This window comes from Anopheles coluzzii, chromosome 3 (assembly GCF_943734685.1).
Source record: "Anopheles coluzzii chromosome 3, AcolN3, whole genome shotgun sequence".
Classification (NCBI taxonomy): domain Eukaryota; kingdom Metazoa; phylum Arthropoda; class Insecta; order Diptera; family Culicidae; genus Anopheles; species Anopheles coluzzii.
This window is the reverse complement of record NC_064671.1, coordinates 48,114,223-48,130,922: the sequence shown is the minus strand read 5'-3', so window position 1 is coordinate 48,130,922 and position 16,700 is coordinate 48,114,223. Positions and strand designations below refer to the sequence as shown.

Below are 16,700 nucleotides of genomic sequence, written 5' to 3'. Positions count from 1 at the left end.
TTGACGACTTGCATGCGTAAGTACGTCGAAGGTGCTGATTGGATTTGGTGCTCTTGGAAGTGGCATATTTTTATGATACTATGTGTCTCTAACCAGTGCAAAATTAGATCAAACAGGTTAGGTTGCATAACATGCAGTCATAATGCAGTAAAAAAAATATAATAAAATGTTTTTGTTACAAATTAAAAGCTGTTAGGTTTAATTACAACAATGTGCCTTCCGCTTGATTCCGTTGTTGATAGGTTTTTATTGATAAGAATCATTTGATATACAGAGAGAAATTTAAGATCCTGTTCTGCTACGATCGATTTGTGTAATATAATGAAATATTTTGACAATCCGTACAAAAGTACAGAATATAATTTTTTAAACAATTTTTTTCTTGATTCAAATTATGAATATTTAAGGTATGTTTTGTATATAAAATTGAAAATCAATGGAAATTTAAATAGAAATCGAGCAACGTGAAAAACAAAACCGTATGAGGATTTCTAATGTTCATTAAATGGAAGTTATCGTAAGAATTCCAATTCCGTACATTTTTGATGCCATATTTCGTACAGCATTTGTTAGGAACATGGCAGTTTAAAATTTAAACATTAAATTTAACGGCACATGAGTTAATTTGCGGCTCTTCTCACTATGAACATTCTTCTCATTACAGATGGTATCCAACATTATCTAGTCGTTCCATCGTTCTATTTTTATCCTTTTATGCTTCACAAATGTGCACTATAAACTTTTCTTTCACTTTTTCTTCCACTTTCACGATCTTAAGGCCGGGATACATTATACGTACTCGCTAGAGTAATTTCGATTTCCACTAACGCATCTGGAAGCAGCTGGTGGAGGATTTTTTGGTAATTGAACGGAATGGTCGTGCCGAATCTTGTGCCGGAAATCAAGTAAGTTATCATCGTTTTTTGTCACGAAAATGGATGAAATGCATCCAGAAAATGTGTACCTACCTTTTACAAAACTTTTCTCGTCCGTTTTAAGAAAAAAAAAAAAATGAAAAAAATAACATATTGTATGAAACGGCTTCAAATTATTTGGCAAATTGGAAATCGACTAAATAGGAAACAGCTTTCAAACGCAAAACAACGGTTTACAATGCTCTACCTTTCAGAAATATAATGGTAGTGGCACACGATTCATCCTTACTGGTATGTGATTCAACCGTAGCAGTACGCATTCGATCGTAGTGGCATGCGATTCGAAGCAGGCGATTCCCGATTCGATGCAAACGGCAGGAGACTCGAACGTAGCTGGAAAAGGTGTATCCGCTTAATTTTTACGCTAATTCTTATGAAGCACAAAACTGCTCGGATCGGGTCGTCAAGCTGCGGAGTCGGTTACTGAACCGAAGCAGGCATTGTATCGGTTCCAGGTTTGGAACAGGTTTACGATTCGTTCCACATCCGGAACAGGTTCAAGGATAGTAAAACGACCGGTGTGTGGTCAGCATCAATTCCAGGACCGGTGTTAATTTCGTGATGGATTTCATGACCATGGCCTACATACACAATTACAACAAATGTCTTATAAACTATGGACTTCTAAAATTAGACGTAATGCAGTCTCGTATGACACTTGTACATTTCGGGACACAAAAGGACAAGTCAATAAAATTTGAATATATACTAAAATTCTTAGACATCAATAATAACGGATCCCTAGCAGATTGAAGATCCTTGCAGCCTCAAGATTTATAATCAAAAATCGTATGCTAATTACATCCGCCGTATCCAGATATCCATTCGGGCTTGTCCAAAACCATTTTGGAACTTCATGGACCGTATGAAGAAACGTCATGCATTACACTTGATGATCGATTATTTACTGACACGCGGGAAATATGTAATGGTTTTGTCATTACAGTTTGTATGAGTTTGTGATTGATTACCAGGTCGCTATGTCTTCGTGATCGGTTCTAGGACAGGTATGGCTTTTCGGTTTTAAGGTCGTGATGGGTCTATTATTGGTTGCAGGATCAGTAGTTCCAGGACCGTTATGGATTCGTGATTCGTTCCAAGACTGATATGGGTTTATGCTCGGTTCCAGGATCGATATGAATTCATTCAGCCGTACCGGCGAACTCGTTCGACGAGAAACATTCGTCGCTCATGAGTGGACAGGGTTGTACTGGTAGGTTGACCAGAACAAAATCTATACGGTTTTCTAATTTTTGATCTAGAGGGCTATGAAATGAGTGAAAATGAGCGTCGCGGCGAACGTTCCCAGGAACGAACGAGTTCGCCGGTACGGCTGAATGACTCTTGTTTCCTTGGTCACGAGGGATTCTGGATTCTTCGGTACATCGATGTACATTGGTTGGTTCAAGATTTTCACTGATGAAAAATACTGCTTCAAATTAATCATTTGGACACTGGCACTTGATTCCAGCATCCAGAAATGAGCTTTCTTACATTGCTCAGAACTTCACAGTTTAATTTAAATTGTAAATATTAAATTTAACGAATTGTTTGAATTTAAAACGATGTAAAATGGTCAATACCCATTCAATATCCGTTTTTTCATTATTCGTGATAATAATAAAATACCGATGCAAAGCCGTCCCTACTGAATAAAAAAAAATAAAATACCGAGAAGCCAGATGGTTACGATAAAGAGTCATAGCGGCGATGGCAAATAAGAACAAACATATGATTAAGGTAATAAAAATCGATGCATCCGGTAAGAATCGATACATAAATAATTAAACTTACAACATATTCAAAACGTTGACGCAGCTGAACAAGCTTTGAATCAAGATAAAAGGTTTATAACACATTTAGCATATGACGATTGATCCATTCAAACACCTGCACGCAGAACAACAAACATATTCACCTTTAAAAACTACATTAAGGGTATACGTTAAAAAAAAGATAACGCAAAAAAAAGTGACGCTTAAGCGAGTTCAAAATGAATCGCGGTAAAAATGTCCATGCGAGGTAAAGGACATGCTAAGGCGGTAAATTTACATATCGGTTCTCGCGTAAAACAAAAAAAAAAAATACGCGCGATACAGGCAAAATAAGGGTAAAATCCCGCAAAACGGGGTTGAGTAGAAAGTAAGATAGAATATAAGAACAATTTCGAATTGTAATAAACACTTACAATTAGATCGTAAACGAGAAAGATCCAAGCCGTTGCATTCGTCACCTAGCAACTGGTTATTGATCATCTCATACGTCACTTCGGATTCGGGTAGGTTTTCCAAGGGGGTGATAGGTTTCTGGCAGGGTTACCCTTATGGCCGAGCAGACATTGTGTTTTCTAGCTTCGATTCGGGCATTCAAAGTTGCCAAACTAGGTCCTTAATTCAGCAGTTGCGCAACGATGTCCTTTCCTTCAATTTAAAGTCAGCAATCTGGATCCTTCTATCCATCTACCTTCCCGAGGACATCTTGGCAAATGTATTTTTGAGAGCTTCCCAAAATTCCTTTGCCGTGGACTGCTCTTGAATGCATGGCAAGTATTTCTCGCAGATGAAACTCACCAGCAGGGACATGCCCTTTGCCTCCATTTCTTCAAACTTGGCCCCCTCACTAACCGCTGCTAGAATATCCTACACTATTGTGTCCCATACTTTCGAAGCTTTCATATATATATACAGTAGAACATCGATTATCCGGGCAGCTCGGGACTGGACGGTTACCGGTTAATCGATTTGCACGGATAATGGTCCAAGAAATGTCATTTTCATATAAAAATTATTATATTACTAGTTTTTGATTAGTTTTATGATTAATCCAACTTGAATAAATCGATTAATCGTTATTAAAATAATATTTTAATCAATAACTACAGGTTTAACAACTGTTCATGAACAAAACTGAATTTCGAAAATACCTTTAGACACCTCACAGCTACACAAAAATCTGGTTGCCCACTTGACTATCGCTGCAAATGTTCGCTGTACGTTTAAACAGCTGTCACATTTATGCGCACGGTTAAGCCGCCCGCCGGTTAATCCGCCCCCGGATAATCGACGTTCTACTGTATATACAGTGAACCCTCTCTTATTTGACACCTCTCCAATTTGAAAAACCTCTCTTATTTGAACATTTTGCACAGTCCCTTGATTTCCAGTCCATTTTTGTTCCTCTAATTTGGAAAACCTCTGAAATCTTTGTCCCTCTTATTTGTGTATGGTGTTGCCATGGTTATTGAATGATGTATGCTCAAATTGGCAATCCTGTTCGCAGTTTCCTATAGCAACAGTTAAGGCTGCATACTAAATGTTCTGTCTCTTTCTTGTTTGGATGGACCTTTCATTCACTTTCCACCTCTGTAATTTGAAAACCCCTCTTATTCGACAGTCCCATCGCCTCTCAAATAAGAGAGGGTTCACTGTATATATCTCAACGCGAAACTTCCAAGTGTCGTAGCCTATTCCAGAAAACTGCGGGATTCCGTGATTCCGTTCCTCTTCTTTCTGCTTTTCTACGCCGATAACCTAAAGAGGTCCGAGCTCGCTGATTGTTTTATTAAGACTAACTATTACTTCATACAATTACAGTCTACTGTGATCGGCAAAGCATAAAACAATTTTTATTCTGAACACTTAGTTATTCCAACTGAAATTCATCGCAATGGCTTTGCTTAATAGCCTCCATGGCAACCATGCCGATGTTACTTTCTGCCAAAGCACAACCTCATTGGTTGGAGACGACCCAACTATTGAGGTGCCAACTAATGAACAACCCAACTAAAAAATAGCCAATCAGTGAGGTTATACTGTATTTCATAGAACGTTTACACATTTTTACTCTTGGCCTATTTATTTGGCTCTTCATGTGGAACTCTACGGACAATTTTTGTAGGATGTGGCTCTTTTGGTCGAAAAGCAATACGCGATTGCTAGATCTGCTACAGGTTCAGAATCGGTAACAGAACCGGTATGGGTTTAGGATCAGTTTCACTCAGGTTCCCGATAATAGTTCAGAATCAAGCTCTCTTTATGTGCTCCGTGAACGGCACAATAAAAAATAGAAATAATAAGGATTGGGTAAGCTTCACGGATAACCGATTGATAGTAATAGGGTTAATACAAAATAAAAGTATGCAGTTTTTACGTTTTAAACTTTTTTTTGTTTATTAGAGTCTAATTTTACATAATAAAAAAAACACGTTCACCAAGTAAAATATATTTTATGTACTTTTTGTAAATATACAAAACCTGTCTTCAGATTAGAATGTCTATTCTTTAGATTCTAATTCATTTTTACTCTTTGTTATCGGTTTTATATACAACTCGATCGTAAATTACTACATTTCTCGTAATTCTCAGTCTATATTATGCAGCAAAGGAATCCAATCGGTAACGAAACACGCTTTTGATTGAGCAATTTTAGTACAATTATAAAGATGCTAGTGCCTATAGAAACTACTGCAACCACAATAGTATTTAGTCTAACTCAGACAAAATTGAAATAACTAATTTATCCGTGCATTCGGATATTTTTTTATCTTTTTTTTTTGGCACTTCTTAAGAACTGAGTAAAAGTGAGGCAAGAAAAAAGTTGTAAAAATGAAGCTCAAATTAAAAGAGTATTACTAACGAAACGCATTACTAACGAAACAAAATATATCTTTCCGCATCTTCTTTGGAATTGCCCAATTGGTTTATCACTTTAAGGCACTTTTGCTGGATATTTTTTGTTTGCGTCGATGCTTTTAACACGTTAATTTTGTAGCTCTTCGTACGGAACTACCTCTGCGCTTTGGGACCATTTTTTGATACTGCAGAATAGGAATACGGACGTCATGATAATACCGATAGAGCCAAAGAAGACCGCCACGTAGATGCCGAGCGACGGTAGTGCCAGTGCAAGCTGTGACAAATAATTCAATGTGGATATTAAGACAGCAAACTAAGTCACGCAAAATCAAAAACACCTTACCTTCGCCTGTTCTGCCAGCTCTTGCGTCAGGGTTGCACGTTGTCGGAACCAGATCATCGGTACCATTACGTCCGGTACATGCTCGTAGAAACTGTATGGTAGATATAAAAAAAAACAAGTGTTAACATTTATCTGATTCACGATTATCGATGGCTAACATGGTGCACCATACCTAAACCCTTTTATCGGCTGCAAGTGCTCATTGATCTGCAGCTGGGCACGAACGTCCAACGGAATGCCAGTCGATGGCTCGATTGCCATGTAAAACTCGTGCTCCGTTTGATTTGGCCGCAGTCCCGTTACAGCAGTTTGGTAGCTTTCATCGGCCAGATAAAAGTGCGGAAACGATACGAACGTTGGCGATCCATATTTGCAGGCGGAAGCATTAAACACACCCGGCTTAAGGTCGGGGCATTGGGTGGGATTGGAGTTGCACCAGCAGCTAGCCTCGGGGTATTTTACACCGTTGTCGAAAACACGATCGTCGCCAACGTACTTCGTGCCCTGTATGTTGTACAGCGAAACTTGTTCCCTGCCTTGCAGCGTAATGGAACGACAAATGTCCGATGGGAAGAGTGTAATGTTTGCCGGAACATTGCTAGAGGCTGGCCAAAGCTCGCCGGACGTACCGTACACTTCGCCGCACTTTCCCCGGTACATGCCGGTGTTGGGTGAACCGTTCCACTGCGTTAGGAAGCCCATGCTTTCCAGCCCATCCGCACCCGTTCTCATCGTGAAGGTGCCGTCAAACGTGTCGCTCAGATTACGCCCAACAAACCAGCCAAACTTATCAAACGGTATGTTCAGTGATGTGCTATTGATAGTCTTCAGCAGATCTAGTAGTGGATCTTTAACGCCTTCGAACAGCAGCTCGCGCACTGGTTTGTTTTTCCACAGCAACGAACCATCCGTTTTAAGGAATATATTTATTAGTGGTCTAAGCAGGGGATATGTATTGCGTAAAAAATGTGCAGCATTCTGGAAAGAGGCACGAAACAAATAGATTACGTTGGGTAATTTATATTTGATGATTAAATGTGCAAAAATGGTTGAAAATAGCTTTCCGCCTACTTATTACTTACCAAGGTGATAACGTTCAAATTTGTAACTTGATCATCCAGTGTGCCTTTCGATAGCTCCGGTACAAAATGCCACGTCCTGCGCTGCTCATATGTTACCGTACTGTTAGCGTTCCAGACTAGGTTGACACGTTCGTGAACCTCGGAAAACGTGTACGGTCCCATCTCCACAAAGTGTGGCTTAGTACCGTTCTTCGTCTTAACCTCATCCGGATTAGTCCAGTTAAAGAAATATACCTCCAGATACATGGGTATAGGTGTCCGAATCCAGTTGTCATAGTTCGACGATCCATTCTTAATGACCAGTTTCTATAGATTGTGGAACGGCAAAACAGAACGCAATCAGAAAAAGTATGCAAATTGGGTTGACTAGCGAACTTACATTGTGCAGCACCTGCTCGGACAGGGATGGCCAAAGCACGCCTAGTGTAATCGCTAGCAAGATTAGAAAGGACGAACATCCTAGTGATATAAACTTTTTCTGAAAGTCTGTACATGGTGAACACATTGTAGTTTGCAGCTGAGGGCAATATTTTGTTTTGGGTGGATTGCGTTATAACGCCTCTATATTGCTTTGGTATTGTATGGCCGCTGTCCTTGTGGCGGTAGGTTTTGGTGTCGTCACGCGCACTGTTGTCCCTCTTATCAGCTCATCCAGTGTGCTGCGGGGAAAAGATAAATATTATGAAACGATGGAAATGGATGAACAATGGTTGGTGAAAGTGGAAAGGCCATTGTCAAAACCGGTGAGCAAAACGGTCATTATGTCATGAGTTTTCATGACTTTTTGCAATGAGTCACAGACGCACGCCAAAGCGGAAACAAAGAATCACTCTCAGTGCCGATTTCCTCTCCTTTGTACCTTATCGCTAAGTCACCCTTACTTTTATCATAAATGTGTCAGCTCAAGCTGTCCGACATGAGTGTGTGGCGCTGCTGAACATGATAAAAACCCGTTTTATTCAGCATCAAACGATACTCATTAGGTTATGGGATGCAAAATGTGAGTGACCCTCACCATATTGCTACTCCGTACAGCACGTTACGCGCTGCGCAGAGTACTACTGCTTACCTTCAAGCAATAAACGAACAAAGCACAAAATGGATTTGTGTTGCAATATCGCATTTATGCAATTTGTCGCATGTTTTCGGTTGATAATTGAATTAAAATTTTAAATTCTTTTACAACCTTTTCCACAATGCATTTCGTGCCCACGCCGCGAAGAACGTCACACCACTGACTCATCGAAGCCTACTTTACCGGTAATCGCATCGCATGACTCTAGAGGACGCGGACAGGTTGAGACGGGCAGTTACAGCATTGCAAACGACCTTGCTGGAACGTAAAACTTTAGCGTTAGAGAAACCGAGCGCTCAAGCACAGAGCCACATTACGTGTGGCTGTGTGATGCAAGTTCGAGATCGCATCACTCCGCCGCCGTCTCCGATACGGTTCAATCTACGTTAGACAAGCAGTATCACCGAAGCTTTGCATTGCCAGATGAATGTTTGAAGGCTACTGTTAGAAATTGATTACGGTGAAGAGCATACAGTTTCACTGATAACCAATGTTTGTATTTGCGCGTCGGTGCCCCATACATGCCTTGACCTGAGCAAGACACAGTGCTGCAGTTTTAGATTATTTGCGTCACTAGGAGCAAATGCACTTTGGTTGATATTTATCTGGAGTGCTTTTATAAAATCGACTTAGAAATGAGAGCTTGGACCTGCTTGGAACGGAGATTTAAATTTGGTTTCATAAGCTATGGCTTCAATCGCCCACACCCTTTCCGTGCGAACTCGCTTATTCATCGTGCACTTTCACTACCTTACCTATCGATACATTGTATTGCTTGAAAGGTATCTTTTTCACATGGGTTTAAGAAAGAGTTTGCTATTGTATTTAACAAAGGACACAATATACAACACTGAAAAATTTACCTTTATTTTCACCCGCTACACTATGATTCCACCACTTTGCCTACGCCACTCAAATGAAAACAAAGCGAAACGTCCAAGGAAATAAATATTGTTGCCTGTCAAACCGTTCCACGGTGTCAGAGATGTCAAACTTTATTTTAATATTGTTATTTATAAGAACCTTTTTCCTCGAATATATCACAACGATTAATAGTTATCTTGCCATAGCTGCAAAAAGTAAAAATGCATCTTTTCTATTTTTTTGTAAATTTATCCTGCACTGTGTGTTGAGCAGTGTTGCGAACGGTGATAGTCGTCGACATAAAATTTTACAAAATGATACTTTTTGAAGCATCGCATTCTAGATCCACGCATTCATTTGACAATCACGGAAAAAAATATCATTTGATACGATGATATTTTTTCTGCTACAATCATTTGACTTTTTGATTTTGCCGTACAACAAGTGAACTAGATCTTCATCAAAAATGGGTCCTTTTTTCGTGTTTTCGCGTGAATTTCTATACTCCTGTAAGAGAATACCATTTTCCTGGTTCACTGAGTGAAAATATCAAGTGGTCTAATGGCTTAGTATCGGTAAACGCACGATTAAGCAGTTCTGGATTCTCACTGAAAAATGTCAAATGACATTCATTCTACATTTTTTGCAATCATGTCATCGCAAAAGCATTGATTGTGAATGCACAAATGATTGTCGCTTTTGGAAAGTCGTGTCATGGTAACCATGAATATCATGATAAAAAAATGGTTTTGACACCCGCTTACTGCGAATATCATAAAAAAATGTCGACAATTAACAACACTGGTGTTGAGTAATCAATTGCAATTAACTGTAATCAGTTAGGCAGCGCTCTAGCAGCAATCGAACACGACATAGAACATGAAAAATATATGAGATTTGACATGTTCGATTTGATAACCAACAAATCGAACATGTCAAATCCCATACATTTTTCATGTTCGATGTCGTGTTCGATTGCTGCTAGAGCGCCGGGTTAGTGCCACCTATTTTGATCCACACGTTTGGCACCCCTGGCTGACAAATAGAAATCCCAGAGGGCATTTTTCAAATTATTTGGCGCAGGAAGGAACTCCATATCCACACCGACACAAGTGCATTAAATGACGTCTAAAGGGGATGTTAAAGGCTCAAGCTCTCAGTCTAGAAGTAATTCTTAAAGGTTTCCGTTTAACAGGGAATAACGACTGGGAAATTTAAAAAATAAATTAAAAAAAAATGTGGTGGCGCCATCTGTTGCTGGGTGCAGGGAATATCGACTGGATCATTTAAAAAATAAATTAAAAAAAGCTGGTGGCACCATCTGTTGCTGGGTGGATAGCCAGTGAGTGGTGCTTAGTTGTGATGGGAAAAACGAACTTTTCGTCGGAATCCATTCCGGCAGCTCCTAATTTGTTTGCGATCAATTCCGGATAGTAGTTCCGTTACCAGTTTCCGGAATCAATTCCGAAATCAGATTCGGCTCCGAAATTAGTTCCAGGATCGGCTCCGGAATTGGTTCCAGGATCGGTTCCGGAATTGGAATCGGCTATGGAATTGATTCCGAACACGCAATCGGGTGTCAGCACCTACACGTATGGTCCAAAATAGCCGAAGTCATACAAACTCATGAAAAAGTCTACGCCTTTGCGTTCTGGCGCCCACCCGACCTTTACCGAGCCAACCCGAATAGTTGTGTTCGTGAAACATGTGTGCGTATCAGGTAGCAGCATTTGTATTGCTTACCTCTACCAAACGGAATTCTAGGTTTAATGTTTAAAATGACGAGAGAATTCAACGATCTAGTGTGTGTGAAAACTTTGTATTGTGCATTACTTACTTACTTACTTATCCGGCGCTACAACCGCTTTGCTGTATTGGCCTGCCTCAGGAGTGTCCGAAACCGCTCGCGGTTTCGCGCCTTGGTCTGCCGGTCCGTTATCCCGGCCTCCTTTGTCCTTGTGGACGGCCTAAAAGAGTTTACGGGCTGGGTCGTCCGATTCCATTTTATTTTTCTTTATTTTTATAGAGACTTTGAGCTAATTGGCCTCATTCGCCTCTTGGCTGATTCCATGCGTACAACAAAACCAGCCCACCGGAGCCTGGCTAGTGATGGATCAGTCCGGATCAGTCCGGATCAGTTCGGATCAGTCCGGATCAGTCCGGATCAGTCCGGATCAGTCCGGATCAGTCCGGATCAGTCCGGATCAGTCCGAATCAGTCCGGATCAATCCGGATCAGTCCGAATCAGTCCGGATCAGTCCGGATCAGTCCGGATCAGTCCGGATCAGTCCGGATCAGTCCGGATCAGTCCGGATCAATCCGGATCAGTTGAATCAGTCCGGATCAGTCCGGATCAGTCCGGATCAGTCCGAATCAGTCCGGATCAGTCTGGATCAGTCCGGATCAATCCGGATCAGTTCGGATCAGTTCGGATCAATCCGGATCAGTCTGGATCAGTCCGAATCAGTCCGGATCAGTCCGGATCAGTCCGGATCAGTCCGAATCAGTCCGGATCAGTCCGGATCAATCCGGATCAGTCCGGATCAGTTCGAATCAGTCCGGATCAGTCCGGATCAGTCCGGATCAGTCCGGATCAGTCCGGATCAGTCCGGATCAGTTCGAATCAGTCCGGATCAGTCCGAATCAGTCCGGATCAGTCTGGATCAGTCCAGATCAGTCCGGATCAGTTCGAATCAGTCCGGATCAGTCCGGATCAATCCGGATCAGTTCGGATCAGTTCGGATCAGTCCGGATCAGTCCGGATCAATCCGGATCAGTCCGGATCAGTCTGGATCAGTCCGGATCAGTCCGGATCAGTCCGGATCAGTCCGGATCAGTCCGGATCAGTCCGGATCAGTCCGGATCAGTCCGGATCAGTTCGGATCAGTCCGGATCAGTCCGGATCAGTCCGGATCAGTCCGGATCAGTCCGGATCAGTCCGGATCAGTCCGGATCAGTCCGGATCAGTCCGGATCAGTCCGGATCAGTCTGGATCAGTCCGGATCAGTCCGGATCAGTCCGGATCAGTCCGGATCAGTCCGGATCAGTCCGGATCAGTCCAGATGAGTCTGGATCAGTCTGGATCAGTCCGGATCAATCCGGATCAGTCCGGATCAGTCCGGATCAGTCCGGATCAGTCCGGATCAGTCCGAATCAGTCCGGATCAATCCGGATCAGTCCGAATCAGTCCGGATCAGTCCGGATCAGTCCGGATCAGTCCGGATCAGTCCGGATCAATCCGGATCAGTCCGGATCAGTCCGGATCAGTCTGGATCAGTCTGGATCAGTCCGGATCAGGCTGGATCAATCCGGATCAGTCCGGATCAGTCCGGATCAGTCCGGATCAGTCCGGATCAGTTCGGATCAGTCCGGATCAGTCCGGATCAGTCCGGATCAGTCTGGATCAGTCTGGATCAGGCTGGATCAATCCGGATCAATCCGGATCAATCTGTGGCGCTTGGGGTGTATTTGACCACAAGAGGTGAGTGATTTTATTAGGCTATTTAGTCGTTGATCGGTTTAAGATAGGCGAATCTCATTGCAATACGAAGGACCGCCGTGCCGTCCTTAGCAGCGGCTCTAACGGTAGGCTGACTAGGCGATCGCCTAGGACCCCGTCACTTTTGGAGGGTCCGTAGATCGGTAGTATGTATAAAAGATGACAGAGATTAGGACTACTAGGATCCCGAGACTGGCGAATCACTTGAACCCTCCCTTCCCCGGTCAGTCCATCCATGAGCACCCACAGCAATTAAAGGAGACTGTTCAATCTCCAAACAGCAAGCTAGAAGCCAGCTACACACCCCTTCACTCACCATGTATAGGGAGCCTCAACTCGTCTTACTGCCTAGGGACCTTAATCCCAGTCGACTGGACTTGCCATCGGTCAATGTCCACGAGGACGACAGTGTGTCACAGCCGTTAAAGCGTAATCTGTGGTGCATGGATTTAGACTGTAGTTGAAAGGCAGTTAAAAGTCCAATTAATGAGATCGGGCTATTTTCAAGCACTTCAAATCCCTTAAGGCTCGAGTCGATCTCATCCGGTTTCACGATTCAAGATACACTAAATTCACAATATAAATGAATGGTGATAACTAAAGCAACTCTAGATATAGACGAGTCAACAACGTCGTCTAGTTAAAGTCATAGTCATCTAATTATAAAGTCAACGTCGCTCAAAGCCCTGGAAGCCAGTCGATCATTTTATATCCAGAGAAAAAGTTCTCCCTTTCCTTCTTATCTCTAACTCTCCTAAAGACTCCTTATACGCTGGATTAAGTAAACATCCTGTTATCTTGTAGTGACTTTATCCTCCGGAAGGCTAGTCGGCGATGCGATGGTCATTTCATACAAATTACACTAAACGCTTAGGTCATCCAGGTAGAGATAAAAGATTGATAACCACAGAAAAGGGGGAAAAAACTCCAAAACTATTTATCCAAAACTTGAGCACAGCCCAGAGTTTATTTATTAAAAAGAAAACCATAGGAATAAGTATATAAAACAAATATATAATGAATCACTCGGTCAGGTTTGTCGTTCCGACAGTATATAGCTTAAGTGTTAGTCTTTCCACACGAAGAATGCAGCGTAGAGCGACAGTCCCAGCAGCAAAGCGGCCACACCGCACAGTGCGAAAGCAGTATAGATGAATCCCCATCGAAGGTCTTCGATAAGCTGGAAAGATGAGAACGTTTTTCGATAAAATGTACCGCAAAGTATTGAAAATAGTGCGACAGTAACTGTACCTTCAGATCATCGGCAATATCTTTGGTAAGTACCATGCGCTGCTCTATCCAAAATGCGGGAATGATAACGTCTGGCACGTCTCGGAACAGCCTGCAGTGGAAAGGTGCACCAGTTAGCACACATTCACAAAGCGAATGACACACAAAAACACAGAAACTACTTACGCCATGCCATTATCTCTGAGATGCATATTGTACTGAATGCGACCATTGGCCGCCATTGGGATGCCGGAGAATGGATGCAATGCGAAGCGGAACTCGTGCTTGGCACGGTCCGGCTCCATTCCCGTCACAGCCGTCCGGTAACTGGGATGGGCGAGGTAGAAGTGCGGATAGCTTACTACCAGCGGCGCACCGAACTTGCACTCCGACACGTCGAGCACACCGGGCCGATAGAACGGACACTGGTCGATGGGCGATGTACACTGGCACTCGGTTTCCGGGATGGTGTGTCCGTTGTCAAAGTTTCGTGCATCGCCGACCCACAGCTCACCATCCAGCCCGTGCACCGTAAACTCGCGCTCATGGCGCAACGTGATCGCACTGCACAGATCGGGCAGGAAGAGATTAAGCGGCCGAATGTTATCGCCCAGATTGCGTCCCATCGGTGGCCACACTTCACCCGCCGAGCCGCGCACCTGCCCGCAGACTCCGCGATAGTTCGGCACCTGGGGCGCATTGTTCCACTGGCGCATTACGCCCGTGTTGATGTGATTATCCGTACCCGTGCCCATCTGGAATGTCCCATCGTACGTGAGACTTTCATTGCGCTCAACGAACCATCCAAACCCTTCCCATGGGGGCAAGCTGATGTCGGGCACAGTGCCGGGCGGCAGGGCGCCCAGCAAATCGCGCAACGTCGTTAGCAGCGTGTCCGGATGTCCATCGAACAGCATCTCATGTACGGGCACATCCTTGTACAGAAACTCGGCCAGATTGTTCGCCATTATGATACCATCGAGCAGGGGCAGCAAAGGGTCACCTTCCAGCGTTTTACCGACCGTCTGATTGTGGTGATAAGAATATAAAGGGGGGCGGGGCTCAATTAGTCAGCAAAGACCTGCAGCTTGCACACGGCTCCATATCTTACCGCCAGCACTGGATTCAGCGTCGTCACACGATCGTTGAAGTAATCACCATTCGACAGTTCGGGCATGTAGTGCCAGATGCGTTTCTGGTTGAAGGTGATCGTATCGTTGTCGTTGAACGATACCATACCACGCTCGTGGCGCTCGGAAAAGACGTACGGTCCCATCTGCACAAAGTTGGGCCGCACGTTCGGGTCCCGGATCTGCTCCGGGTTGGTCCAGTGAAACAGATAGATGTCGAAGAAGATCGGCACCTCACCGTCGAAGAAGTTCTCGTACACGCGGGCACCCTCCTTCACGCGGAACTCAGTCAGCGCGACGGCATCGATGATGGCGGGCAGACCGAAGCCGAAAAAGGCGGCCGCCGCAAAGATGGCCACCACACCGCCAAAGGCCCATAGCTTTTTGGCGTTGTTGGAATATCGCTTCGAACAGCAGCACATGGTTCAGCCTGTGTGCAGCTGCAGTAACAACAGCAACTGGTAACACTGCCTTAGACACTGTCCGGCACACGGTCTGGTGCGGTCACTGGAATTTGCTACAACACGACACCGGGTTTGACCACTCGTACGTGGTGGTACCTGTGTACTAACCTTTTGACACGGCACTGCAGTGCAGGATGAGCCCCCAGCGGGTAAAGAAGCCAGATTACAAACCTCCCGTTGCCTTTATCGCATAGGTTTTCTGCCTGGTTTTCTTTTCGCTACCTTGTGCTACGATACGCTAACGAGGATTTCGATGCTATATATTTTTTATAGATTTTGATCAAAATGCTCCTGCTGTCGTTACTGATTTACTGTCGGGTACTATAAAGATAAATCGCCAGATTAGAGAATGGAAGGTGTACTAGTAGTGTTGTACGATTGTGCGTAGTGTATAACAACGTATGGCACTGTAATACCGATTAAGTTTATCAGAACTCAAGTCCCCCCCCCCCTCACGCCAGCACACGTACCGTAATCTTTTCTTTGAACCTAATCCATACATTATTTTGCTGCTGGTGTGCTTTCGTACATGTTTTTTTTATTGGTTTGCTGTTGTATTGTTTAGTATTATCTTGTGCGAAGATATAGGTTTATTGTACACTGCATACTTAAGGCCAGTTATGCGTTGTTTGGTGTTGGGGAGGTGTTGCACATTGTTCTCACCCGGTGCACTGGAGCGATTGTATAATATCGAGATCGATTAAACTGCAGCTCCCTATCGGATTTGAGCTGGCGACAATCGATCGATCGCACCCTTCCATGGTAACGGGGTTTCGTTGTTTTGTGAGCTGTACCGAAAGTCCTGCTATCATGCAACTGTGGCCACTTCGAAAATGATCATAAGCATGATTTAACGCACACGGGAGTTTTACTTACGAAACTTAAAGTAACGCATCCTTCTTGATTGCCCTATTTCTGTACACTAAAAGTGATCACTACTTGTAACAATGGTTTAAATCCTAATAAGACTTGCACGTCTTGCAGGGCTATTTTTATCAACACATTATGCCAATGGTACTAGCTTGAGGCGCGAGGGGGTGGGGGGAGGTAGGGCTTGAAAGAATTTTAAGTACCTCTCTCTCTGTGCCGCAACAGGTGTGGATAGGTGAGCAGAGAAAAAGGAAAAAGAAAGGCGTAGATCAATCCCTAGCAATTAAGTGCGAAACGCCCTGATTGAACTCTGGTCAGGTATTGTTCGCGCCAAACGCGTCAAACCAAGGGGGGGTTTGAAGAAAACTGAGAATCAAGACGATCGCTAAGGGACGGCACCGGATCTTATCTTCGCACCGCCTGCTCTCGTTCAGCAAGAGGGAAAGAAAGAGAGCGTTAGTGTGTGTGTTTGAAGAGTAAAACAGGTAGATTGATGGTGTGGATTACGATTCCCTTTCTGATAAACCGTATTGACGAAGGTTGCGCGGATAAGTCGCGCTCCATTGTGGTCTCC

General features: G+C 43.6%; 2 protein-coding genes across 8 annotated transcripts; both read right to left on the bottom strand.

Annotated features, from left to right (window-relative positions):
* Positions 1-5,140: 5,140 nt before the first annotated feature.
* Positions 5,141-9,048, bottom strand: LOC120956941 (protein croquemort-like). 4 transcript variants are annotated; one of them, XM_040378775.2, is made up of 6 exons: positions 8,933-9,048; positions 7,374-7,653; positions 6,995-7,300; positions 6,085-6,890; positions 5,913-6,003; positions 5,141-5,843 (listed from the first exon to the last, which is right to left on the bottom strand). In XM_040378775.2, exons 2-6 carry the CDS (start codon positions 7,497-7,499, stop codon positions 5,694-5,696), a joined length of 1,479 nt encoding a protein of 492 aa, XP_040234709.2. In that variant the 5' UTR covers positions 7,500-7,653; positions 8,933-9,048; the 3' UTR covers positions 5,141-5,693. The 4 variants fall into 4 exon arrangements, with proteins under 4 accessions (XP_040234709.2, XP_040234712.2, XP_040234710.2 ...); XM_040378778.2 differs by lacking the exon at positions 8,933-9,048 and adding an exon at positions 8,825-8,911; XM_040378776.2 differs by lacking the exon at positions 8,933-9,048 and adding an exon at positions 8,253-8,492.
* A 4,318-nt stretch (positions 9,049-13,366) lies between these two features.
* Positions 13,367-16,467, bottom strand: LOC120958231 (protein croquemort-like). Of its 4 annotated transcripts, none has more exons than XM_040380875.2 (5): positions 16,330-16,467; positions 14,774-15,577; positions 13,849-14,687; positions 13,684-13,774; positions 13,367-13,612 (listed from the first exon to the last, which is right to left on the bottom strand). In XM_040380875.2, the coding sequence occupies exons 2-5, from the start codon at positions 15,212-15,214 to the stop codon at positions 13,499-13,501; spliced, it is 1,485 nt and encodes a 494-aa protein (XP_040236809.1). In that variant the 5' UTR covers positions 15,215-15,577; positions 16,330-16,467; the 3' UTR covers positions 13,367-13,498. The 4 variants fall into 4 exon arrangements, with proteins under 4 accessions (XP_040236809.1, XP_040236806.1, XP_040236807.1 ...); XM_040380872.2 differs by lacking the exon at positions 16,330-16,467 and adding an exon at positions 15,727-16,263; XM_040380873.2 differs by lacking the exon at positions 16,330-16,467 and adding an exon at positions 15,920-16,263.
* Positions 16,468-16,700: the final 233 nt, after the last annotated feature.

Excerpts from the sequence above, each read along its gene's own strand:
- LOC120956941 (XM_040378775.2), bottom strand. The coding sequence starts at position 7,499 with ATGTGTTCACCATGTACAGACTTTCAGAAAAAGTTTATATCACTAGGA. Across the intron at positions 7,301-7,373 it reads CCGAGCAGGTGCTGCACAAT|AAACTGGTCATTAAGAATGG; the intron begins GTAAGTTCGCTA and ends CACAATCTATAG. Across the intron at positions 5,844-5,912 it reads AGCTGGCAGAACAGGCGAAG|CTTGCACTGGCACTACCGTC; the intron begins GTAAGGTGTTTT and ends TATTTGTCACAG.
- LOC120958231 (XM_040380875.2), bottom strand. The coding sequence starts at position 15,214 with ATGTGCTGCTGTTCGAAGCGATATTCCAACAACGCCAAAAAGCTATGG. Across the intron at positions 14,688-14,773 it reads CGCTGAATCCAGTGCTGGCG|ACGGTCGGTAAAACGCTGGA; the intron begins GTAAGATATGGA and ends CACCACAATCAG. Across the intron at positions 13,775-13,848 it reads CTCAGAGATAATGGCATGGC|GCTGTTCCGAGACGTGCCAG; the intron begins GTAAGTAGTTTC and ends TTTCCACTGCAG.